Here is a 27,848-nt window from a genome sequence, read left to right on the forward strand (position 1 = left end):
GACATGATGGAAGTGCTGACTACAACCCTCAAGAAGGAACTATATGCTTCTGTTCTTGCTGGGAGGGAGGACTGTCACAGCAACATGGCCTTCAGGTTGGTAGTGAAGAGAGAAGAGTCAGGGATGAGGGGGCAGCTCAGGGAATCAAAAAAGCCTCAGTAGATGCCAGAAGAAAAAAAAACATCCTAAAATGAAATTTATGGCATGTAGCGAGCAGGGTGATTGCAAAGTGCCTGCAGCTCTGTCAGGGAGGCAGTGGGACCAAGAGCTGGGCTTTCACACCTTTTCCAGGGACAAGCCCTTTGTTTCCACACAGAGGCCTCATGCCTGTCCGCATGAGCTGCCGTGCAGTAGGCACCGACCCTGTCATTATCACATACCTTCCACTTGCACCCATTCAGATGGCAAGGCACGTGCAGCACCTGCCTTTCAGGACACATCCCTAGTTCCTTAGGCAGAGGAAGTTTGGGTGCTGTTGACAGGTTTCAGAGTAGCAGCCGTGTTAGTCTGTATCCGCAAAAAGAAAAGGAGGACTTGTGGCACCTTAGAGACTAACAAATTGGTATCCGCAAGTTAAAATGTGCTTCCTAGGTGGCAGGAAACTGCACGTTGGGCATGGGCAGCGGGTATAATAGGCCAGGAGAGGCTAAACCTCCCCTGGTGCAGCCTCTGCTGACCTGCCACCAGATGCTGGCCTGTGGTGAACCCGCCTGCACTTCACCTCTTCCTGTCCCTGCTCTGCCCTTCCCCAAGGTCCCCACTGTCTGCCACTTCCTGGTGAGTCCCTCCTCTCCTCCACTCCACCCCTCCCTTACCAAAATTCCCCTCCCCCATGAGGCTTCCCCTGCCCCACATCCCTCCTCTCCTCCACGCCCCTCCCCTGTGAGACCCCTGTCTGCTGCATCGCTCCTAACCACCATCCCTTTGCTTGGGGATAGAGTGGGCTTTGGGGGGAGGGGGGAAAGGGAGTGCAGTGAGGCGGAGTGGGGAGGAAGGAGGCGCCGGGGGGGAGCCTGGGGGTGCAGTAGCCAGGTGTGGGGGTGAGAGGCTAGGCCTGGGGGCAGAGTGCATAGGCCCTGGAGTTGCAGTGAAGGGGGGGGTGGGTGAGGAGGCCCAGTGGATGGCAGCCTTGGAGATAAGCGGGTGCACGGCCCCAGCAGACAGAGTGCGGCTGCAGGGAGGGGTGGGATGGGGTGGGGGTGTCACAGCTGTCTGCTCTCGACTCCCCGGGTGCGCCCCCCCCTTGTCCGGCCCCTCCCTTCCCCACAAAGGGGGCAGGGCAGCAGGTGCTCCCTCTGGCTGTAGGTGAGGGGGTCCCTCCAAATCTCTCCGTTTAGATGGAAAATGGGAGGGGGGGAAGCCTCCCGCAGGCGGAACAAGGGATGGGGCGGAGCTTTCAGGTCAGGGGGCGGGGCCACAGCGGAGTGGGCGGCTCGAATATAGCGAAACGAGACTCGGATGAGGCGGGGCGATTGTGAAGACAGAGGCAGGGGGCGGGGCGACGAGAGCCGCTGGCTTCGTCGTCATGGCGCCTTGCCAGTCGAAGGCGGAGCCAGGGGGAATGTGGGGCGGGGCCCCGCGTGGCTCAGGGCGGCCCCATCTCCACTTCCTGAGGCGGTGAGTACGGGGCGCTCCTCGCGCTGCGGCGCCCAGGCGGGCCCGAGCGAGCCGCCCACTCAGCGGGGCCGGATCTCCGCCCTCGGCTCCGTCCCGTCCAGACCGTGACGTGTCAGCGCGGCTGGGCCTTGCTGGGGGGCGCTCCCGCGGGCGCCGGGAGACCCTCTCGCGTGGTGGGGGTCCGAGCCTGTGCCGGGCTGACCCAGGCCCGGCTTCAGGCTGCATCACGGATCACGTGTCTCTTTCAGCGTTTCCTGTGGGCGGGTTTACATTGTCACCAGGGCGGGGTCAGGCGGGAATTCTTTCACGGCAGTGGCCGTTGGGATTCGAAAAGGGGAAAGCTTTAAAACACAAACCGTCACCGTTGCTTGGCGCGCGTACGCAGTAAATAGCCTTCCCTCAGACGCTGCTACGTCCCCACGCAGCAGTGTTCTTACCTTGCTTCTCTAAATGGGGGGGTTAATCAATGGAAGTATGTTTTTGGTTGGTTCACACGTGTATGACGAAATCAACATTTACTAATGGAAAAACCAACTCCTCCCAAGCCTAGTAGTGTGTTACTCAGGTGGCCGTGTCATAGTATCTATTTATAAGTGTATCTCCTAAGGATTCCTAAAATGCCTACAAAAGTAGTTTTCACTCTTGATATTCACCTCTTCTTGTCATCTGTTGAGACTAGGCCACTTCCACCTTAATTGAATTGGCCTTGTTAGCACTGACCCCCCCCTACTTGGTAAGGCAACTCCCATCTTTTCATGTGCTCTCTGTGTGTGTGTGTGTGTGTATATATATATAAAACGTATGTATGTATATGTATATCTGTGTATATATATATATATAAATTGCTTACTGTATTTTTCACTCCATGCTTCTGATGAAGTGGGTTTTAGCCCACGAAAGCGTATGCCCAAATAAATTTGTTCGTCTTTAAGGTGCCACAAGGACGCCTTGGTGTTTTTGCTGATACAGACTAACATGGCTAGCACTCTGAAACCTAGTGTCTAGGTGCTAAACTGCTTTAATATTAACAATGAAGCTTGATGGGACAGGCTCCTCCCTTGTGCAAAATAAACTTCCTTTATAATGTTGCAGATTAAGTTCTTAGTAGTTTTGAAGTCTTTGCTCATTCTTGCACTTTGACTGCACAACTGCAGAATTTTTTTTTTTTTTTAAGGTTCACATCAAATGGACCTGCAGTTATGCACCGTGTTTATTAGGATAGCTTGCAGAAGAGTAACACATAGAGGAAGTGATAGTTGCCTCCTTGACTGAAGTGTAAAAAGTCAGTAGTCTATGAAGTATATGGGATCTTTTGCTGTCTTTTTGAATGAACAGTGAAGAGCCTGGGCTTCCGTACCAGTTCTGATAACACCCAAATTATTGATATACAAAGCATATTGCAGCAGCATACCTTAATTGTTCAGTAAGGTTTTTCCTTGTGGAGAGCTGGTTTAGTGGCAATTAACTTCTCTGAGGGAGGTTGTGTGTCTGTCAGTTGACATTGCATCAGCTTTGTTTTCTGCAGGATAGTACATGCACCTAAAAAGCATGATAGGTGCATTTTATAAATTCAAAACTAGATAACAAAAAGTATTTCTCCTCCTGACAGTAAAGGATACAAATATTCAAAATAAAGAGCAAAATCCACATAACCTTATTGTTACCAGTTTTTACATCTTCCGAATACAATCATTTTAATCTTGTCTTTAAGAAAAAGAGACCACGAGGAATATCTTTCCTGCACTTTCAGTTGCAAAGTTTAATATTTTTTTGTGCAGTTTAAAACAGTGTTGTAACAAGTGCATAATAGAAGACAGGGTAGTAATTCTGAGACTTGGCAAACAAGAAATAGGATATTTCTGTTCAGCTAAAGTGAATTCATAACTCAGGAATTGCTTTAGTTCTTATATTTTTAAGATCTCTACAATAATGTTTCTTTTGTTTCAAGGTGAATAAACAAAAGAGAAATGAATGCTATCTGCAGCCTAAAGATAGCTGGTAGGAACTGCATTTTATTTCGCTTAACTTCTTTGGCCAGTCATCAAGCAAAGTGCAATAATCTTTATAGGTCTTCAGTTGAAGCTTTGAATGGACATCGCCAGATTCAAAGAAGTCACATAGTGGATAAATGTAAGCGACTAGATATAAGTAGCAACACCAGCTATTGTTTTATGATTGGAAGCTCTAACTTCTACAGAAAATTTATTAATAAAAGCCAAAGATGTTTTTTGAATGCCAAGAATATAGAAATGTGCACAAACGTATTCAGTAGCTGTAGAAGTCCTTGTTTCCTAACCTCTCAGCCGTTAGTGGAAGAACTTGCATTATTTCGAAGTCTTGCTCCAGTTCAGTCCCCAAATCGCGTTCCTGCTTGGGATGTTCAGATCATCAGGCTTTTTCACACATCATCATCATTTCAGGCTGCTCCAGTGCCTCTATTGTGGATTATTCTTAAACCGGCTCAGAAGCTATTTGCTATCATTCTTGGAAGGTAAAATACTATTTTATTTTCTCTTAGAGTAAGACCCTATCCTTCAAAGACTTATGTATGTGTTTACTGTTATGCACAGTGAGTAATCTCATTAATGTTAATGGGACTACTCAGTGTGTGTAAAGTTGAACATTTGTGTAAAGCTTTGCAGGATTTGGAGTTAGGGTTGAATTTTTTTTTTTTTTTTAATTTTGTTTTTATCACAACTTTCAAACCACAATAGAGTCCATACACTAATCAGACTAAAATGGTTATAAACTGGGAGGACCTCTCTCCTGTGGTTTTGTTTTAGAAAATGCACCAGTTTCAGACCATAACAATCAATCGCTATTTATTCAGGTCCTAACAAAATAAACACTTATTTTTGCTGAGCACCCTCAATGAAAATCAAGGCCATAATGGCCAGTGATATGTTTGGCAAAGCCAAAATATCGTGGCATCTATCTACTGAAAGAGTAGACATCATGTTTGCCAGAGATGTGGTCCGAGGCAAAAGCAGAAGCCAAAAACTTGGGCGTACCTCACCTGTCCTCTTCTCCACAACAAGCAGGAGAGTAGCTACTGCTGCTGACACAATTCTGACCTGTTGACTTCAGGCTGGAGATAAAGTGGGTTGCTCATTCTCCCTGGCTGCAGCCTAAGCTGAATGTACAAATATACCACATGGTTTAAGTTGGATTCTGACTGTGCAGCTCCTGCATAGAAATAGAAATTCATTCTCTCTCATATGCGCAGTGAGATTCAATATGTGCATCCTTTTGTATGCACTTATTTTTGATCAGCCCTTGCTGATTGTGTCTTGCAAATCCATGGAAGGAGTACCAGGGTGAAAAATCCTTCCTTCAGATGTTCTTAAACAAAAAAATCCCAACATGCTTTTTTTTAACCAGATCAAAAAGATACAGTTAGAATAGTTCCTATTAAAAAAAGGAAGAATCTACCTTGTGAGGCATTCCTGTTCCTTGAAGGAAATATTGCACTGAACTGACAGAATACATACTATTTAATGATTCTCGACTCTTTCATCCAAGGATATCCTAGCACTTTACAAATGTTAATGTATACAGCCTCTCCTCACTTGTGTGAGGCACTGTACTCACTTTACAATGTACAATGTTTGTGTCTTGCAGGAGCATCAGAAAATGGTGGAAGGCACTGCCTCCTAACAAACGGGAACTTTTTAAAGAAAGTGCAAGAAAAAACAAATGGAAGATAGTTGTGGGTCTGTGTAGCTTTGTGGTTTTATTTATTATGTTTTATTTTACTCACTTGGAGGAGACACCAATCACTGGGCGTGCTCGACTGTTGGTATTTGGGAAGGAACATTTTAGGGAATTGTCCCAGATGGAGTATGATATGGTGAGTTTGAAAGAAAAGAAGCCCTTCCCATTTCACACACACACAAACCATGTTCCTGTTCATTGATGTGTCTCACAACCCTGGTCGGGCTCCCCCTTCTGGCCACTCACTAGCCTTCTGTTTGCGTACTGACATATTGGACCCATCTGCTCTTAAACTTCCCTTTGTCTGGGTAGGCTCCAGCACGGTCTCTTTCTTTGGCTACACAGGCATGTTTCCTGGGCACAGACTTGATCTGTTATCTTTTGGCTGTCCTAAGCCCCCACATCAGTGCAGATCCCCCAAGCCACCCCACTAGTTTAAACACACACTTTCCCAAAGCTTCAACCTTGTGGGCACTTTGATTTATAGTTTACTTCTCCAGGATCACATGATAATTAAAACATATAAAACAGTCTTTACAATGATTTCTAACATTATTACTCGTTATGTTAGCACACCAGAGAGAAAAATCTAAGTAAAAATAAAATACCTATGTGCTGTTCCCTGCCTAAGTTTCCTAACCACTCTTGAGCCTTTTTTTGGGATTTGATCAGAGTACTCTCGGGCAGGGGTTCTCAGTCTTCTTTTTTCTGAAGCCCCCTACCCCCAACATGCTATAAAAACTCCACCACCTACCTGTATCACAACAACTCTTTTTCTGCATATAAAAGCCAGGGCCGGTATTAGGGGGTAGCAAGCTGGGGAATTGTCCAGGGCCCCATGCCCCAGGGGCCCCTGTGGAGCTATATTGATCAGGCTTTGGCTTCAGCCCCAGATGGTAGGGCTCAAGGCCCTGAGCTTCAGACCCATGCAGCGGGGCTTTGGCTTTCTGCCCTGGGCCCTAGCGAGTCTAATACTGGCCAGCTTGGTGGCCCTCTGAAACCTGCTTGGGATCTCCCAGGGGGCCCCGGACCCCTGGTTAAGAACCACGGCTCTAGGGCATGCATGATCCTACTTCTGCACAAAGCTTCTCTGAATTGTCTGTGAGGCAGCGTCAGTGTCCTGCAGCCAGCTTCCTTCTGCTCTCTCCCCACATTGGTCAGTGATTTTTGTACTAATATAGCCTAATTAATATCCAAGCATTTGGTGTAAATGGAAATACTACTTGGCAGCATATATAAATGTTCAATTTTATTACATCTGATACAAAATAATTAGCATAGAGTTGTGAAAAACTGAGCTCTACTGCTTTCCTTGGATGATTGACTTGGTATATAAGAGTATATGAGAACTGGATTATTAATATATTGTTTGGAACAAAACTTTTACTGTGGTACGCTGATACAGCATGTAAGTGTAACAGCTAGCCTCCAGACTGCATTCTTTATTCTGTATAGACCTCAACAAATTGTCTCTTTCAGTGGATGGAACAGTTTAAAAATGAGATGTTATCTGAGACAGACCCTCGCTATCAGGTAGTGAAAAAAGTTATTGGTCATCTATCTGAAAGCAACCAGGACATCCCGCAGGTCTCGGAGTTCAAGTGGGTTATCCATGTGGTGGAAGAACCAGGCATAAATGCTTTTGTGCTTCCAGTAAGTAAAATCCAAAAGCAAAGGTAAGCAATATTGAAGAATGCAACTTGTTTACACAGTTCCTATGCTATATTATGATGTGTTTTTTCTTTTTGCTCACAGAATGGACAAGTATTTGTTTTCACTGGTTTGCTAAATGCGGTGTCAGATATTCACCAGCTCTCTTTCATTTTGGGCCATGAAATAGCTCATGCTGTATTGGGACATGCAGTAAGTACCTCTTTTTAAAAAAACAAACAGAAAAACCCCAAGTTAATATATAAACCAAAGTCTCAGGCTGCTTCCTCAAACTGAAGAAAGAATTTGGTTTAAAGGTTGACTGTCCTGATCCTGCACATATAACTGTGCCAATTTAATCAATGTTCGCACTAGACCTGCTAGTGAATGTTGGCAGGATCAGTCCCTAAGAGAGGCTTCCATTCCATTACGAAATAGCAGTTAGGCTTTGACCCTGAGATATGCAGGCTTTGGGAATTGCAGTTGCTCACCACTTTACAAAATTGGGCCCTTTGTCCTTCTAAACATGTTGAATCCATAGATGTATTTAAAATGTCTTCTGAATTACATGATACTTGCAATTCAGTAGCAAAGCCCTAAAATTCCATAGTTAGTTTTTAGGATTGTTGGATGAGTCTTCATGGGACCTAAAGTCTGACTCCGTTTGCAGATAACTGAGTGTGCTTGCAAATGTGAACATGTACCACCTTGCATATATCCCAAGCCCTAATGTGTTCATGGATGAACTGGTAGTTTATCACCAGTTTTCATGCACAAAATGGGTATAATAATCTTTCACATTTTGCAGGTCCAGCTTTGAAAAAACAGGTTGGGAATAAAATCTTGGCCCAAGTTGTTGTAGATGAATATATGTTATCCACACTGCTGATTGTCGAAACAGAAAAATCATGTCATTATAAGGTGTAGCTGCATCTGTACCCACAATCATTCCTTTCTTTTAATGCAACGTCTGCAGTCTTTTATATCTGTACTTTCCCATCCAGTCTCAAAACCCATAAACTTTCAACATAAAACTCCCCATAATTTTCCAGGGTTATTCTAGAGCTAGGTAGATAGCTCTCAAAAGCATTTGCAAACAAACCAGCTGATTTGTTTCACTGGCACCTGCAAACATTTTGGTGAACAAGAAGATTCATGCCAGAAGTGCTTGTTGTTATTTGAACAGTTAAAAATATTCATGGCTAATTTTGTGTAAGAAAAAAGGGAACTTATCCTCTTGTTGTTATAAAGCCTCAGTCATCCAATCAGAACCCGAGTTACCATGTGACTTAGGTAACCAGTTTCCTGGAGTGAATACCCAAATCTCGCACAAACTGTTCACTAAGCAAAGAAAAGAATTGTGACCCACGCAACAGATTTGCATATGATCATATACAGAAAAAGGGCTAAATTCATCTGAAAAATAGTCATGACTAGGAGTTTTAATAGTTCTAATTCATTTAGTGGAAAGTTGCTATACAACTGTGATTAGTGCATTTGGGGAACAAATGTAACAAGGGATAGCAGTATTCCCTTGGGGCTATTACTTGGGAGGGAGAAGTTATGTTGAGTTACCCGTTTTTGATAGCATTGCACCTATGAAAAGGAGAACAGAGACATGAGAGCTGCAGTTTTTGAGAGAGAGAAACAATAGCTCTAACTATTGGAATAGCTTTACATTGTAACAGAATTGAATTTAAAGATTAACTTTGGCAAGACTGATGGAATTTGGGAGGAAGGTGGTCTTAGCGGTTAGGGCTCTAGCCTGCATCTTGGTAGATCTGAAGTCAAGTCCCTTCTCTGCTACAGATTCCTTGTGTGAACTTGGGCAGGTCACTTAGTTGCTCTGTGTCTCAGCCCTCATTTGTAAAACAGGGATATCACTTCCCTACCTCACAGAGGTATTGTGTGGATAAATATGTTAGATTGAGAAGTGCTCATATTACAATGATCAAGGACTGTAAGCTGGTGGACCACTCGCTGGCCAGTACGTCAAGTAAAGCTTCCGACAGCAGAAGAATTTCAATCCATTTTTTCAGGGATGTGTTTGTCGCCAAAATAGTCCAACACAAATCAAAACAGTAAAGCCAAGTCTGGATGCCTGACTTCTTCTAAAGCCCCATCCACATAAGGATCCTGTCCCTGCCCACACACTTTCTATCTTCAACTAGGCTGGTATGGAGAACCTGTTTCTAGTCTTTTTTTTCCCTGTCACTGGGTCTCCTGCAGACGCCTATGTGCTTTCTGTTGCTTGTTGGTCTTTTATTTGAGGACCAGGTTGTCTGCAGGCTATCACCTGATACCTGGCTTAAAACCTCTCACCTAGGAGACAGCGAATTATTCGCAGTTGGGGCCAAGTCCTCTTTTCTTAAAGGGTTATCCCATTCTGTGATGGCATATATGTACCTAAGATAGAAAAGAACTATCTTTCTCAAATTCAGAAATAATGCATGCAAGCAAGATCCAAGGGTAAATTATTGAAAACTTCACTGTTTTTGTTTTTAGGCAGAGAAAGCCAGTCTGGTACATTTCTTGGATTTCCTGTCGCTTATCTTGCTCACTATGATTTGGGCAGTCTGTCCTCGAGATAGTTTGGCAGTTGTAGGCCAGTGGATCCAGACTAAGTTGCAGGAGGTAAGGTGGAGGCAGTGGTATTGTTGTACTTGCTTCATTTATTTAATACCTGGTTCTGTATGCTACGCACTGTGACACTTTTTCTATAAGTGCAGCTGAATATACTTTCTGCTATTATTCGGGTAAGTTGTCATTTCTTAGTCATTTGGAAAACATTCCATTTGTAGTACTGGAGTATGACTGTGCCACCCAACTCTGTGTGTAAGAGGGGAGAGCTAAGAGTTATAACTGTATAATAAGGATTTGGGTTTTTTTGAGGGAGCTGTATAAATTTTATAAATTTCTAATATTTCTGCTTCATCTGATGCTGTATTGTGACTTGACCCTTGTAATATTTCAAATATTTAGTAAAGAATTTACTGTTTTTAGCTTGGGAAGAGCCCAATTCCAAATTGCGTAGCAGAGGGTCAGCCTACAGAACTAATCTACAGCATATTAGCACTTGTGAATTAGAACCTCTGGGATGTTCAATGTCCCATTTAATCTTAGTTTGCTTTTTCAAAATAATTGACATTTGAGGTACTATTTTTCTGCATTTGACAGCTGTTTTCTTTAGTTTGTCAGAAAGAATTATGTGAAATGACTGTGTTTATGGATGTTTGTTTTTGGTGGGAAACAGGCTTCTAATTTAACAAAATTCAGGATCTAAATCCAGTTTTAAAGCCAATAGCGCACTATAAAGAACCCAGTGAAATGTATGTAGTCCCTCCAACATAAATACCAATAAAATAAAACTTGGAGTTTGTGTGCTGCCACATTCTTCCTGATAACTAATTCATTGTGTGCGTCTGCCAGTTATTCAGCTACTTCTTATGTAAGTTTTTGGGGGAATTTTGCATATGTCATAACATTTTTATCAGCCTTGGAATAAAGACTCTTATATTGCCTGTGATTCTTTTCCTGTTACCCAGTGGTTCTTCAAAACAAATATAACCAGTCTGTGCTGTAATATCTACCCATCAGTCTGGGAGCTATAGGCTTTGAACATAAATTATTATAACAGAGGCTGGATGTTTGTAGAAGCATCTTAAAAGCCAGCACTGAATGCCAGCAAATGATCTAAAGACCAAAGTTTGAGGAAATGTTGAGTTATTGTGACTGGACTCTGACAAAAGCCCATTGTTTGGTCTCTGAGACCTAGCTCCCTGTCAACCTCTCAAACTTGTTTCTTGCTCTTAAGGCCTTTCTCACGTTTTGGGGTATCGTGACATGCGCCTTGTGGGATTGAATTGTGTCTTCGACCAAGAACGTATATTAGATTTATTCTCCGACCCCTACATCAGTAGTTTTCTGTCCTGACCTTCTCTGTCCAGGGCCAATTTTTTATGCTTGCACTACAAAAGTGTTCCTGTCCTTCAGTGGTTGGGATCTCTTACCCTAGCAATAACTCCAGATAGTTTCAAATTCTGACTCTTGGCTTAAGTAAAATAAAATTTATTCAACGTGGAATATGGAGAGAGACAGCTGAGGTAAAAGCAAATTGCAAAACTTTATTCCACAGTCTAAGGCTACTTTAGAACTAGTTGGGTAGGGAGAGAGGCTTTTGTTAAAGGGAAGTTTGTTAAAAGCACAATCTTTCATCCTGGATTCAGCCATGTCCTTGCAAAATCCTCCTGCTTCCGCTCAGCATCTAGCTGTGATACTTACCAGAACGTTTTTTCCCCCCCTTTTTCCCCTTTTTCTCTCTTCCCTCCCCTCCCTATTCTCTAACACATGGTTTGTATTTCCTGAGCTAACTGAGGTGTCGAGATTTTTAAGGTGTATGGGACTTCCTCTTTAACACACATAACCATTGTCAATGTCTGTAAATCCATATCAGTCGCTCTGTTTAATTTCTGTCAGGTAGTTTTGAAGGGAAAGTTGGCAGATCTTCTTTCATTCCAACATGTCCATAAGTTTAAAAAAACAATAACACATAATCAAATCATTTGTCAACGGCTGCAGGTATTCATCTGTCAATTAAATGCCTTGAGGCCCATCCACTTAGCTGCTTCATGTAGTTACTGCCGAGGCTTATTAGGCAGAAGCAGAAAAGAAAATCTCTTTCTTAACAAGGTTGCTTATTCTTATTCCACCAATTTTGCAGGGCAGGCATTTAAGAAAGCATCTCCTGTAAATTAAGCAAAATTTGAGATAATCATTGGAACACAATAAATATGGAATACCCTGTTGCCATTTTTAGTAATTCTTCAGAGTATAACCGTAATTGGATGGGCAGTACTGGGACGTATTTTAGGTCTAATGGGGACACCATATTGCTTGGTGACAACAGATCCAGAAACATTCTGGGGATAATAGAGTTTTAGTGCAGATCCTTGTAGTGTTATATTCCCCCCTACCTTGCATCTCCTTTGTTCTATACAGCAGCCATTAGAAAAACAAGCATCCAGAATTCATTAAAATTTCTGCAAGTGATTAAGATAACTTTTAGCTCTCCCACCCCTGTTTCGGTAAAGAATAATAAAATTTCCTCTCTCTCAGACTTGTATAGCTTTTTTTTTGGGGGGGGGGGGCTGCGAGACAACCTCCTTGATGCCTAGAAGCCCCTGACTAAAAATTGCAGTAAAATCACCAAAACAAAAAATAACAAGTGACCATGATGAACAGATGAAAAATTGCCTTTTTGTAGAGCTTTACTCAAGTCAGTGCTGCAAGTGATCATCTTGTCCATTTGTGAGACACAAAATAGAAACTGGGAGTGTCATGGCACACACAGGTGACCCATCAAGCTTATTATCCTCCCTCTTTTTTTTTTAATGGTGATTCAGAAAGATATGAAAGACCACACACACCTAGAAGAATCTCCTGTCCTCTAAATGATTATGTGTGCTTCTCTGTACCTGGGGAAACTGTTCAATGAAATGGAAATAAATATTCCCTGTACGTATTTGTCTCAAGTTTTCTGTGTTATCTATCATTGCAATATCTAGACTTGGTAAGAAAGGCTTTGGTGTTGGAATTGAACTGTCCTCTCCTTCCTTATAAAACATGGAATTTGCTTTTATTTACTCTGAGTGGATCAGCTTGGGTTGCCTTATATTATGTTTCCCAGAGCCTTTGCACAAACACAAGCCAATATATTGTGACAGGGTCGGGCCAGATGGCTATAGGAGAGTAACAGAAGGCAGATATATTAGCCCCAGGCTAAGTAGGTCCCTTTTCCCTGGGTAAGGTAACAGGAAGGTTCGAGAACAATCAGGAACCTTCTGGAGACAATTAAGACAGGCTGATTAGAACACCTGCAGCCAATCAAGAAGGTGCTAGAATAAAGAAAGGAAGGCTAATCAGGGCACCTGGGTTTTAAAAAGGAGCTCACTTCAGTCTGTGGTGTGTGTGTGAGGACCTGGGAGCAAGAGGCACTAGGAACTGAGAGTGAGAACGCAGACTGTTGGAGGACTGAGGTGTACAAGCATTATCAGACACCAGGAGGAAGGTCCTGTGGTGAGGATAAAGAAGGTGTTGGGAGGAGGCCATGGGGAAGTAGCCCAGGGAGTTGTAGCTGTTGCACAGCTGTTCCAGGAGGCACTCTGGACAGCTGCATTCCACAGGGCCCTGGGCTGGAATCCGGAGTAGAGGGCGGGCCCGGGTTCCCCCCAAATCCTCCCAACTCCTGGTCAGACACAGGAGGAGTCGACCTGGATTGTGGGTTCAGAAAAAAGGCCAAGCTGAGGGCTGCCGTGAAGCTCCAAGGCGAGCAAATCCGCCAATAAGCGCAAGACCCACCAAGGTAGAGCAGGAACTTTGTCACAATATGTATCCTATTCTTGTAAAGCTTTTTTGGGGGGAGGGGGATAGGGTGGAGTGGGAGACATACAGACATCCTAAAAATAATCCAAAAATGCCTGTCAGTTTACATCTCTGTAAAGATGCAGGAAAATTTAGTTACTTGGCTCATTTTACCTAGATTTGCTGAATAAAACAGGATTATCCATGCTGCTTCAATAAAAGAACTAGTGCCTCGGTTTCCTCATGGTGTACAAGTTGCCAGGCCCACTTCCTTGATGCTCTTCTATTGTGGCAGTTACAGTTCTAGAACACTTCTTTCTTCATAGAATCATAGAATCTCAGGGTTGGAAGGGACCCCAGAAGGTCATCTAGTCCAACCCCCTGCTCGAAGCAGGACCAATTCCCAGTTAAATCATCCCAGCCAGGGCTTTGTCAAGCCTGACCTTAAAAACCTCTAAGGAAGGAGATTCTACCACCTCCCTAGGTAACGCATTCCAAGTGTTTCACCACCCTCTTAGTGAAAAAGTTTTTCCTAATATCCAATCTAAACCTCCCCCACTGCAACTTGAGACCATTACTCCTCATTCTGTCATCTGCTACCATTGAGAACAGTCTAGAGCCATCCTCTTTGGAACCCCCTTTCAGGTAGTTGAAAGCAGCTATCAAATCCCCCCTCATTCTTCTCTTCTGCAGGCTAAACAATCCCAGCTCCCTCAGCCCCTCCTCATAAGTCATGTGTTCCAGACCCCTAATCATTTTTGTTGCCCTTCGCTGGACTCTTTCCAATTTATCCACATCCTTCTTGTAGTGTGGGGCCCAAAACTGGACACAGTACTCCAGATGAGGCCTCACCAATGGCTTGATCCCAAATGCTTTCCAGCTCTTACTCATCCAGTGATGGAGCTGAAAGAACCCTGCAATAAACTTGTAACGCTCCCTCTCTCTAGTTGGAATTTCCCAATTGATACTCAGCTCAGAGAGTGATGTCATAATGCCTATAGAACAGGAGCAAAGTTCACTCAGAACAGCAGTCTGCTTCAACAGGGCATGTAAATCTTTACTGTAACCTGTTTTACTAGCACATGACTATGTGAATCTTCATAAGATGCATATTCTAGAAGATTGGAGGTTGTATAACTGGATCTTTGTCTGGCAAAACAGTGTCTTTGTGCAATGTCATTTACATCACTAGGGTTAATGGAGTGGGAGCAGGCCAGATTAATATCTTCATCTCTTGGATTTCTCAAGGAGCATTTATGCCCTGTATTGGGAGTATAATCATGAAGGGGCATTGATCTCTTATGGTTTATGGTAGTGTCGGATACTGTGGACTGTCTTGTTTCCCATACCATACGTACTTACCCTCGGGTATGTCATACAAGGCTTAAAGACACAGACAATTTAAAAATCCCATTTCTCCCTGAAACTTTTACCTACTACAGTTACAAGCAAAACCTAAAGTGACATTAATTCAAAGATACGATAAAAGTTTGTCTCCTGTTTATGCATAATCCGTTTGTTTCCTCTGTTTGTGTGGATCTTCCACACAGCCATAGGGGAGATAAAACACTTTTTAAAACAGACAAATGTAATCGTAAATCCACAAAATTGATGTGGTTAGGAGGGGCATCACATCCTAGGCTAGTACCTGAACTGCCTTTACTTCCCTTTCTAAAATTGACTAGCTAAATTGATAGTGTCCCTTAAACTGCTTTTAAAATGCTCTGAGATCAGCTAATGAAAGGTGCTTTAGAAGTGCATTTACTCCTTTTCCTTGAGAAATATGTGAATTTCCCAGGTGAATACATGGATTGAGTTCTGATGGAAAGAATATACTATGCTAGACAAGGATTAAAACTGCTTACTTGTCATATACAGGTAATTAATATAATGATGAACCCCATCCAGCTTTTCTTATGAGCAGGTTAAAAAATATACAAAATGTTAATGACTTCATAAATCGGTGAAACCAAGAATTATGATCAAGCCTTTGACATGTTTCTCTTTCAGTTTTTATTTGATAGGCCATATAACAGGACACTGGAGGCTGAAGCTGACAAAGTTGGACTTCAGTTTGCTGCAAAGGTAACTAAAATTGGTTCTTACTAGCCAAATAGTTCTTCTGTTTAATTTATTATTGGAATAAGCTGTTTACAAATGACAATTCATGGACAGGTAAACTTTAATTTTGCAGTCTAGGAATCCCCCAAATTTTAGTCAAATAGGTGTTTAATGACATTAAGGGAAAACATAATAGTTTACTAGTCAACTGGAAAACAAAAGGGCATTTTTGCTAAAAGTACAATAATAGTAAAAAGAAAAGGAGTACTTGTGGCACCTTAGAGACTAACCAATTTATTAGAGCATAAGCTTTCGTGAGCTACAGCTCACTTCATCAGATGCATATCGTGGAAACTGCAGCAGACTTTATATATACACAGAGAATATGAAACAATACCTCCTCCCACCCCACTGTCCTGCTGGTAATAGCTTATCTAAAGTGATTATCAGGTGGGCCATTTCCAGCACAAATCCAGGTTTTCTCACCCTCCACCCCCCCACACAAATTCACTCTCCTGCTGGTGATAGCCCATCCAAAGTGACAACTCTTTACACAATGTGCATGACAATCAAGTTGGGCTATTTCCTGCACAAATCCAGGTTTTCTCACATCCCCCCACCCCCATACACACAAACTCACTCTCCTGCTGGTAATAGCTCATCCAAACTGACCACTCTTCAAGTTTAAATCCAAGTTAAACCAGAACATCTGGGCGGGGGGGGGGGGGGGAGGAAAAAACAAGAGGAAACAGGCTACCTTGCATAATGACTTAGCCACTCCCAGTCTCTATTTAAGCCTAAATTAATAGTATCCAATTTGCAAATGAATTCCAATTCAGCAGTTTCTCGCTGGAGTCTGGATTTGAAGTTTTTTTGTTTTAAGATAGCGACCTTCATGTCTGTGATTGCGTGACCAGAGAGATTGAAGTGTTCTCCGACTGGTTTATGAATGTTATAATTCTTGACATCTGATTTGTGTCCATTTATTCTTTTACGTAGAGACTGTCCAGTTTGACCAATGTACATGGCAGAGGGGCATTGCTGGCACATGATGGCATATATCACATTGGTGGATGTGCAGGTGAACGAGCCTCTGATAGTGTGGCTGATGTTATTAGGCCCTGTGATGGTGTCCCCTGCATAGGACACCATCACAGGGCCTAATAACATCAGCCACACTATCAGAGGCTCGTTCACCTGCACATCCACCAATGTGATATATGCCATCATGTGCCAGCAATGCCCCTCTGCCATGTACATTGGTCAAACTGGACAGTCTCTACGTAAAAGAATAAATGGACACAAATCAGATGTCAAGAATTATAACATTCATAAACCAGTCGGAGAACACTTCAATCTCTCTGGTCACGCAATCACAGACATGAAGGTCGCTATCTTAAAACAAAAAAACTTCAAATCCAGACTCCAGCGAGAAACTGCTGAATTGGAATTCATTTGCAAATTGGATACTATTAATTTAGGCTTAAATAGAGACTGGGAGTGGCTAAGTCATTATGCAAGGTAGCCTGTTTCCTCTTGTTTTTTCCTCCCCCCCCCCCCCCGCCCAGATGTTCTGGTTTAACTTGGATTTAAACTTGAAGAGTGGTCAGTTTGGATGAGCTATTACCAGCAGGAGAGTGAGTTTGTGTGTATGGGGGTGGGGGGATGTGAGAAAACCTGGATTTGTGCAGGAAATAGCCCAACTTGATTGTCATGCACATTGTGTAAAGAGTTGTCACTTTGGATGGGCTATCACCAGCAGGAGAGTGAATTTGTGTGGGGGGGTGGAGGGTGAGAAAACCTGGATTTGTGCTGGAAATGGCCCACCTGATAATCACTTTAGATAAGCTATTACCAGCAGGACAGTGGGGTGGGAGGAGGTATTGTTTCATATTCTCTGTGTATATATAAAGTCTGCTGCAGTTTCCACGATATGCATCTGATGAAGTGAGCTGTAGCTCACGAAAGCTTATGCTCTAATAAATTGGTTAGTCTCTAAGGTGCCACAAGTACTCCTTTTTCTTTTTGCGAATACAGACTAACATGGCTGTTACTCTGAAACCTATAATAATAGTGGAGTTCATAAAACTGGGTGTCACTAACTTATTCTTAAACAAGTGAAAACCAAGAAGTTCCCTATCATAGGTAATATACATGGAAGTATATCTGGCAATGTAGATTACAAACTCCATCCATTGGCTTTTGATATACAGTATTTTACTTAGCTTCTGTCTGTTACAAAAGTTATTGAAGATTGTTTTACTAATCTGTAGTGCACTTGAGTTTCAGTATATCATTATCAGAGTAGATAATGTAAGTAAGCAAGGGTGGTTTTAAATTTTTCTGTATTGTGATTGATTGTATCACTAGAGATATGATAGCTAGTAATTATGGTTTATATAATGCTTTATAACTTAAAATTCAGATCAGTTTTTTGTTTGGTTTCAAGATTTAAAATAAGCATAGTCGTATTTTTTCAGTGGTGCCAGTTTATTTATAAATCACTTTTAATATATCAGCTGCTTTATATGTGCGAGAGATGGGTTTCATACTTCTATGTGGAATTTAAATGATGCAGCTCCTTTTTAACATGAGGCTTTAATGCTCTTTGTAAAGTACTCATAGTTTATTTCATAATCTCTCTACCAATTCACACTTTTATCCTTAGAGGGATTTAGTTAATAAATTAAGCAAGACCTTTCGGCTTTACCTATCCATTTAGTGTTTTTGGAGCTAAGTTGGATAACTATGTCAACAGCACCATCTAGTGCTAATATATCATAGTAAGAGAATTCTGCTTTTTGCAGTTTGACCTTTTTGAATCTTCTATCATTCTGAGTTTCTTATTTCCTATAGTTGAGATTGCACTTTTATTTGTGGTTTTAATAGGTTACAGGTGAGGACACAGGTCTCGGAAATATATTTAGGGAAAAGGTAATTGATATCTAGCTCTCTGGGGCAAAGACCTCATTGCTTTGAAGCATGTAGTGGTTATACCAGAAACTGACACCAGATGATGACACACACACTTTTAATCCTTCTGCTGCAGTAGGGACATCTCCTTTTAACACTAATTTACGAAGACTTAGTACACACATACATACACACACACTTCTAATATCACACATGTGATTATGGTCTCTAGAAAATAATTCCTTAATAAATAGCTTGTTACCTTGCACCTAGGCTCTTTCTTCTGCGTTCTGACCATTAATCCATCTCTAACAAAAATATTAACATTCCAAATCTTCGAGCAGTTTACTGCAAACTTTTATTTCTGACATCTTTGAAAGGAAGATGCTATGGTAAGTGCCTTACAAACACTGACACACAGAGGTGAAAGCAACTTTCCCAGAATAGTATAGCAAGTATGTGGCTGTCATGACTAAATCCAATCCTAATTCCTACTTTTGTTTTTGAACCACTAAAATGTGCTTTTTTGTACACGAGCACCTAATAATGAAGACAGTGATATGTACCTCACTCATGAGAATTTTCTATAACCTGGGTGCCAGTTGCATTTAGTCCCTGTTATAGTCATTCTCATGATCCATTTTCCTCTGAACTTTACCCTACAAATAAGTTTTCTGAAGTTAGAGTTAAAAAGAAATGTCCCTATCACAGCAGCAGGATTAAGAGAGAGTGTGTCATTATTTGTGTTTGTACACATAAACACATCTAATATCGCACATGTGATTATGGTTTCCAGAGAATAATTCCTTAATTACATAGCTTGTTGCCTTGTACCTCAACTTTCTCACCAGTGTTCTCACCACTAATACATCTTGAACAAAAATATTGATATTCCAAATCTTTGAGCAGTTTATTGCAAGCTTTTATTTTAAAAAACATACAAAAACAAAGATACATAGCTGTTCCTTTTTTCACATGAATGTATAGCAGGAAAATACAAGTATATAGAGGCTGTGGTGTAAGACTTTGGTCTTCTATAAGTGATGTTTACTGTTCAATATCTCAGACACTCCATATCCATATGGGAAGATGAGGTTCCTAATTTCCAGCTGTATATATCATTAGTTTTTACTTGTGGCAGGTTACAAGAGATCATATGTTCACAGAATTTCAGCATAGTGACTTACTGAAGAAACATAGATAATTTTTAGATAATATACACAAATATACTAATCACATTGATCTTTACATTTAAACACTTGGAAATATTTATAGTATGGATGAGCTCCAAATTTGCTAGGTGCTGTACAAACAAATAGGAAGAAATGGTCCCTGTTCCAAAGACCTTACAATCTAAAAGCAAAGGGATGGGGGTGAGGGAAGTGGTGCAGGGTTACATACATACATACATACATGTAAGCAGGGTGGAGAAAACAAACAAATACTGTTGTAAAATATGAGACCCAAACAAAACCGGTTTTATTGTCATGAGTTTTGAGAGCAACTTTTAAAACTAACTCATGGCTTCCATGCTCACGAGAAATTTGGTCATCCCAAATTCATGCTAATAATACCCCTATACTGAATCCCACACACTATCTCATACTGTACTATCAGGGTCTGCTGGCTGCACAGTCAAGTTTGTTTACTGTCCTACAGCCACCTATAAATCAGTAATAATATAAATAGGCTTCATGACCGTAGCATTCTGTCCTCACTTAATAAACCTTGTCTGACTTACTCTCCCCTGGTACCTCTGCCCTCATAGCTTATATTTTGACTAGAGCACTTTTTTGGCATTATCTTTATGCTGCCCAGTGGATGGTGGTGGTCCTCTAAAAACTATTCAGTGCTCAGTGTTTCCCTGAAGTAGAGAACAGCATGGGAATTGGGGGGAGACAGGAATTGCTGAAACAATCCCCCTCCCATTTGCCAGCCAGCAGCTGAACAACCTTCACAAGCACCACCCACCCAAAAAACTCATCTGCTGTTGTCGTTGACCAGACATATTCTTGGCATGACCTCAATCCACTGTCCTTTGGCTGCTTTGAAGGTCCTGGGTGGAGAAAGTGAGAATCCCCCTGAAGTAAATAAGATAGCCGAAGTACCTACAGTATTACTATAGGAAACACCTTAAATTCTGAATTTTACTACAAATATTTAGCTATCTAAGACAATTGTCACTTTTGTTTGACAACCATTGCTCCATACAGCGTATTCAGATGTGATTTTCTAATATCTATCTATATTTACACTCCAGGACACTTTAACAAACTGATAGTATAGTATGGGTATGCCCCAAATTAGCTAGGTGTTAAGACCTCTGACTGCACATAAACTTAAGATTTTTTTCATCAGGCTTTTTATGATGATTGGAGTTCCTAGGCATTGTGTTATCACAATATAAATAATAGATTTCCTTGCTGCAACTTTTTGTGGAAGTAGTTTTCTGGTAACTCTGTTTCCATCCCTTCTGTATTGCAGCTGTTACCACAGTTCCTTCATTATCGTCATACTGCTGTGTAAAGTATTCCCAAGGTCAGGTGCTTAAACCAGATGGCATTCCTTTCACTAACATAATTGTTATCCACTGTACACATGTGCACACTTTGCCTGTTTCATATACAGTGTTGTTTCACTTCTGTTTCTCATAAAGTCATTACAAAAACGAAAAAAATTATTTCCAAATTTACAGGAAAAATAATCCCTTCATTTTCCATAGTACATGGCATTCATCTTTCTCTAAAGCATGAACATTTACTCTGCTGCCACTTGTGCAGTTTGCTGTATTTCAGAGTATATGACAAATTATGCCAGTGATGCAGCAATAGCTCTGCTTATTGAGGCATTTTAAATTTGCCCAGTCATAATGCGAGGCAAACTTCAACCCTTATCTTATAAGCTATTCAGGCTGGCATCTAGATTGCAGTGAAAGATGTGGCTGTTGGGTTTTTTACTTCTTTGGTTGGTGAATCTTATCCTTCTGCACCTCGTTGGTGACATACCTTTTGGATGCTGTTTTTCTGGGATGGGAAATTAAAAAAAAAAAAAAAAGAATTAGCATGGTCATGTTTGATACAGCAGGTTACCTGTACTTCAAAGTCATCCCTATTGTCACAAGCACTAGAAATAGCACAGCAGAAGGTCCTCTGAGTAGAAGGCCAAAAAATTGGGTGTTACACCTTCCCTTCGTTCTCCTGCAGAAATTCTCCCCAGTCTCTGAACTTTCTCTAAGGGCATTCTGGTGGTTGCTGTTTTCACAAATACTGAGGTGGAAAAAGCGACCTTCTCTCTGTAGATTTGTGTGAATCTGTGAGGGTGATTAATTTGTTCTTCTGAGGTATTATGCGTAGCAACTGTTACTAAAAGAAAAAAGAGTGCAGAGCTGTTTATGGTAAATTAAAACAAAGTGAAATATAGAATAACTTCTTTTTCTGATTAACCATTTCTGTGCCTGGTCCCCCTCTCACTAACTCTGTGTAATTTAGGAGTAATTCTATCAAAGTCAATGAGTTACACAGGTGTGAATGAAGTATTGGGCCCAGTGTGTCCTTGAAGTGTACCAGTCTTCAGTCCTGAGAGACTTCTCATCTTTTCTGTAACTGTTCCTGCCCCCGGAGTTAACTTCAGGGTTGAATCTGGCTCACTGAGCATGACCTGACATTCCCACCTGCCCATTTTCTGGCTCTAGTGAAGTAGTTTAATTTTTTCCCTTAAAGTTTCAGCATTTATTCTAGTCCATGTACCATAACTGTACCATAGAATCTTGAATACTGCGTGCAGTTCTTGTCACCCCATCTCAAAAAAGATATAATATAGTAGAACTGGAAAAGGTGCAGAGAAGGACAACAAAAATGATTAGGCATATGAAATAACCTCTTAGGAGGAGAGATTAAAAAGACGGACTGTTCAGCCTAGAATACAGATGACAGAGATAAGTCAATAAAATTATGACGGGTGTGGAGAAAGTGAATAAGGAAGTGTTATTTACTCATTCACGTAACACAAGAATCAGGGGTCACCCAATGAAATTAATAGGCAGCAGGTTTAAAACAAACAAAAGGAAGCACTTCTTCATACAACACACAGTCAGATTTTGGAACTCATTGCCAGGGGATGGTGTGAAGGCCAAAACTGTAACAGGATTCAAAAAAAGAACTGGATAAGTTCATGGAGGATAGCTCCATCAATGGCTATTAGCCAAAATGGTCAGGGATGCAACCCTACCCTCTGAGTGTTCCTAGCCTCTGTTTGCTGAAAGCTGGGAGTGGATGATAGGGGATGGATCACTTGATGATTGCCTGTTCTGTTCATTCTCTCTGAAGCATCTGGTATTGGCCACTGTTGGAAGACAGGCTACTGAGCTAGATGGACCACTGGTGTGACCAAGTATAGCCATTTCTTGTGTTCATGTGAGGGATGCAGTCCAAGGAGCTTTGGAGAATTCTAATTTAAAACGTGTTTCTGAGAATTATAGTACAGTGATATTTCCTTTTTACTTTTAGGCTTGTGTGGATGTAAGAGCAAGCACTGTGTTTTGGCAGCAGATGGAATTAGTAGAGACCATTCAAGGGCAGCGTAAATTACCAGAATGGCTCTCCACACACCCTTCTCATGAAAACAGAGCTGAACACTTGAACCGGCTTATACCAGAGGTGAGCAGAGAATGTTGAGAGAAGTGTCGTCTCCTCCTCCCCACCTCTTCCCCCCCTCCCCCCCCGGCAAAAGGTTGTTAGAACGTTACTTTAGTGTTGATTTATGAGCTAATTTCATAGCATCACATTTATCTTGCCCTTTTTCCTTGCAGAAACATTCCATTATAAAATACTAACCTACTCAGGACTTCCATTAGGTGAAGAAAAATTAAAGCAGCATAGGTAAAGTGTAATTACTCTGTAGGGTTCTCAGCTATCTTTAGATGAAATGTACATTGTGATTAAGATTTAACATTTTTGTTTTGTTAATGGCTCTTCCCTTTAATAAATACAGGCTTGACAAAGTAACTTAGGTCTTCTGTGGCATCTTGTACCTGTGCTGGAAACCAGAAGTCAGGTTGGGACACTAAGGCTTTGTCTGCACTACAGACCTTACAGTAACACAGATGTATTGCTGCGCTGCTGTAAGGTCTCCTGTATAGCCCCTTTATTCCAGCAGGAGAGAGCTCTCCTCCTGGCATGATTAAACCACCCCTAACGAGTAGAGTAGCTATGTTGGCAGGAGAGTGTCTCCTGCCAACATAGTGCTGTTCACGCTGGCACTTTTGTCGGTGAAACTTCGTCACCCCGACTGATAAAAGCTTTATCAACAAAAGTGCTCGAGTAGACAAGTTCTCATTTCCACTTCCTTTAGCTACAAGTCCTAGGACCTAGGTTATCACACAGAGTAAGCCATGCTTCCCCATTTTCTCTCACTGAAGAGGGCATGAACAGCTTTGCCTAAGATCCCCAGTAAAAGGTTTCTTAATATCCATAGTAATCATGGCCTCTGTAGATTTTGCAGCTTGCTTTTGTTTTTAGTTCTCTTTAGCTGTTCCATCACATTAGAGAGCCAGTTCTACCCCACTCTAAGGAAATGGAGCTAATTCTCACAATTGCCCATCCATCTGGAGTCTGCTTTTTGTTCTTTCTTTCAAATGTCCTCTAATAGGAATGCCAAGTAGGTAACTGCTTGCGGATCCTTTTAATTTGCTCAATTACCCAACCACTGGTGGCTGAACCAGAAAGCCCCCATTACCCAGGTGTCAGCATTGTAGCTGAAAACTGTTCTGTTCTGTGTGATCTAGGCTTGTGTTCCATTATCAAACAGGGTCCGCTTTCTCCAGAAATATAGATAATTACATAGGGCATTTTTTAAAGCTAAGTAAAGGCTTTCTGTCTGCTGTTACCCTTTGCAGCAGCAAATCTATTCCAGTCACAACTCCTCTTTTTCCAACAAAATGAGCTGCTTTTTGAAACTTACTACTTCATCCCAAAACAAGTGGTTGCTGCATATTTTGTACAACTAGCTAGCTATCACTTGCAATCTTTTCTTGCTGCCAGACTCTGACTATTGGAGATTTATTAGCCTGGGGATCATAAAAATACTCTGTTTCCATAGAACTTTCAGAAAGAGAAGACTTTCTTTCAATTGGAGAAAGTGCAATTAGTGTGCTAAATGATGGCATGAGCCAAAATAGCGGTTGCAGGTGGGAGATTGAAGGATATCTAGACAGCTTCTTTTCAAAATAACCTACCCTGCATCACCAAAATAGCTCTGTGGTCTTTAAGTTGTGAGCAGATTATAATAGGAATGTTATAAAATCCTATCACAATAGCTGAAGTGGAAAATGAAGATGTGTACAGTGTTCTTGGAGCCCTCGTTATAGATAGATCAGTACCAAAGGAACAGAGATCATGATTTTTTATTTTTTAAAGTACCAGCAGGCTTCATAGAATCATAGAATATCAGGGTTGGAAGGGACCTCAGGAGGTCATCTAGTCCAACCCCCTGCTCAAAGCAGGACCAATCCCCAACTAAATCATCCCAGCCAGGGCTTTGTCAAGCCTGACCTTAAAAACTTCAAAGGAAGGAGATTCGACCACCTCCCTAGGTAATGCATTCCAGTGTTTCACCACCCTCCTAGTGTAAAAGTTTTTCCTAATATCCAATCTAAACCTCCCCCACTGCAACTTGAAACCATTACTCCTTGTTCTGTCATCAGCTACCATTGAGAACAGTCTAGATCCATCCTCTTTAGAACCCCCTTTCAGGTAGTTGAAAGCAGTATCAAATCCCCCCTCATTCTTCTCTTCCGCAGACTAAACAATCCCAGTTCCCTCAGCTTCTCCTTATAAGTCATGTGTTCCAGTCCCCTAATAATTTTTGTTGCCCTCCGCTGGACGTTTTCCAATTTTTCCACATCCTTCTTGTAGTGTGGGTCCCAAAACTGGACACAGTACTCCAGATGAGGCCTCACCAATGTCGAATAGAGGGGAACGATCATGTCCCTCGATCTGCTGGCAATGCCCCTACGTATACATCCCAAAATGCCATTGGCCTTCTTGGCAGCAAGGGCACACTGTTGACTCATATCCAGCTTCTCGTCCACTGTAACCCCTAGGTCCTTTTCTGCAGAACTGCTGCCGAGCCGTTCGGTCCCTAGTCTGTAGCGGTGCATGGGGTTCTTCCGTCCTAAGTGCAGGACTCTGCACTTGTCCTTGTTGAATCTCATCAGATTTCTTTTGGCCCAATCCTCCAATTTGTCTAGGTCCCTCTGTATCCTATCTCTACCCTCCAGTGTATCTACCTCTCCTCCCAGTTTAGTGTCGTCTGCAAACTTGCTGAGGGTGCAATCCACACCATCCTTCAGATCATTTATGAAGATATTGAACAAAACCGGCCCAAGGACTGACCCTTGGGGCACTCCACTAGATACCGGCTGCCAACTAGACATGGAGCCATTGATCACTACCCATTGAGCCCGACAATCTAGCCAGCTTTCTATCCACCTTATAGTCCATTCATCCAGCCCATACTTCTTTAACTTGCTGGCAAGAATACTGTGGGAGACCGTGTCAAAAGCTTTGCTAAAGTCAAGGAACAACACGTCCACCGCTTTCCCGTCATCCACAGAGCCAGTTATCTTGTCATAGAAGGCAATTAGATGAGTCAAGCATGACTTGCCCTTGGTGAATCCATGCTGACCCTGATCACTTTCCTCTCTTCTAAGTGCTTCAGAATGGATTCCTTGAGGACCTGCTCCATGATTTTTCCAGGGACTGAGGTGAGGCTGACTGGCCTGTAGTTCCCAGGATCCTCCTCCTTCCCTTTTTTAAAGATGGGCACTACATTAGCCTTTTTCCAGTCGTCCGGGACCTCCCCCGATTGTCATGAGTTTTCAAAGATAATGGCCAATGGCTCTGTAATCACATCTGCCAACTCCTTTAGCACTCTCGGATGCAGTGCATCCGGCCCAATGGACTGGTGCTCATCCAGCTTTTCTAAATAGTCCCGAACCACTTCTTTCTCCACAGAGGGCTGGTCACCTCCTCCCCATGCTGTGCTGCCCAGTGCAGTAGTCTGGGAGCTGACCTTGTTCGTGAAGACGGAGGCAAAAAAGACATTGAGTACATTAGCTTTTTCCACATCCTCTGTCACTAGGTTGCCTCTCTCATTCAGTAAGGGGCCCACACTTTCCTTGACTTTCTTCTTGTTGCTAACATACCTGAAGGCTTGCGGGCTGGTAGTGAATTACTGCTTGGTCTGGTGCAGGACATTAAAATCTAAGAGCAAAAAAGGTTTTCTTATGCCCTTGGAGAGCGTTGGCATTTATTTTATCACTGCTTGATCTCTTGTAGTTTGCCAGGTGGAGTAACCCTTCCTGCTTTCCCCAGCCCCTGAAAAGAGCAGCCATCAGGCAGGTTGGGTGGGGGAGGTCTTGAAGTCATCTTCCCCCAATGATATTTGAGGAAGAGGAGCAGAATTTGCATTCCACCTCAAACATGCATGGAGTGGGGTGGGGAAGCAGGCGTAAGGGCTTTGTGCCCTCGAGAAGAGTTCAGTGGATAAGTGGAGCTGATGCACAACAGCTAGAAAGAATTATAGGCAGAGGTAATAATTGGTTCTGTTTGAGCTGGTGCCCGTTTCTCCCCAATCTAGAGAACTGTGTGAGGAGCTAGAAGAAAAATGGGAATGTTGTTTTCAGTGCTAGTCTATTAAAGCCAGGTTTTATTTACCAGCAACAGCTTCTTGTTGCAGCATTGCCACACTACAGGTGTCCATATGATATGCTCAGTATTGTTCATACACCAAGCAATGGAAAACAAGATACACTACTGGGAAAGTGTGTGAGTAAATCTCTTGGAAGGTTTATTTGTTATGGTAACATGAGGCTAAAGAGAAAATATACTATCAGTTATACTGAGAGTAAGCAAAATTCAAAATGGGGATGGTGAACTCTATATCTGTATTCATTTTTTGATAGTACCTCAACTAAAGTGACCCTGCCAATCGTTACCTACTACTCAACCATTCAGATTAGAAATTTTTTTCCAGACAACCAAATGGCAGTAAAAGAAAACAGTTAATTTTAAAGGACACTTTGATAATGTTACTGTGTTTCTTAGCATACTTTCTGAGCAAGACAACAATAAATTGCTCTGCATTCTCATCATACCATAGGAAAGGTTTTTCTTTAGATGATGACATTGCACTTTACAATGATGTGATCCAAAGCTATCTCAGGGAATGAAATGTCTATAGTACTAGAAATCTGGAATTGATCATTCTTAGTCTAGAATTGCTTACTGTATCTTTTAAGGCCCAAAAACCTACATTGTTTGCTATTAACTTGAATGATTTTGTTACTTTCTAAGATAGTAAGACAACTATTAGTGCAAACCAGCTGCATACAGACTGACAAAAGGAGCCATTAGAACTGTTTTTTTTAAATCTGTAAATAATTTCATGGTAAAGTTTGTTTTATATACTTAGAATTATCTGTTATGCTTAGGATACTTCAAGTATGTAGCCTAATTATTAACATAAATTATAAT

General features: G+C 41.9%; 1 protein-coding gene across 2 annotated transcripts in view; it reads left to right on the forward strand.

The window, feature by feature from the left end:
- Positions 1–1,557: 1,557 nt before the first annotated feature.
- OMA1 (OMA1 zinc metallopeptidase) overlaps positions 1,558–27,848 on the forward strand; it is a 31,117-nt gene continuing 4,826 nt past the window's right edge. The window contains exons 1-8 of one of the 2 annotated variants that reach the window (XM_084637372.1): positions 1,558–1,617; positions 3,566–4,108; positions 5,239–5,467; positions 6,811–6,984; positions 7,087–7,194; positions 9,487–9,615; positions 15,352–15,426; positions 22,821–22,970. In XM_084637372.1, the coding sequence (XP_084493498.1) occupies positions 3,585–4,108; positions 5,239–5,467; positions 6,811–6,984; positions 7,087–7,194; positions 9,487–9,615; positions 15,352–15,426; positions 22,821–22,970 (1,389 nt within the window). In that variant the 5' untranslated portion in view covers positions 1,558–1,617; positions 3,566–3,584. The other variant, XM_084637373.1, reaches the window with a different exon arrangement.

Source organism: Lepidochelys olivacea, assembly GCF_965140295.1.
Source record: "Lepidochelys olivacea isolate rLepOli2 genome assembly, chromosome: 8".
NCBI lineage: Eukaryota > Metazoa > Chordata > Testudines > Cheloniidae > Lepidochelys > Lepidochelys olivacea.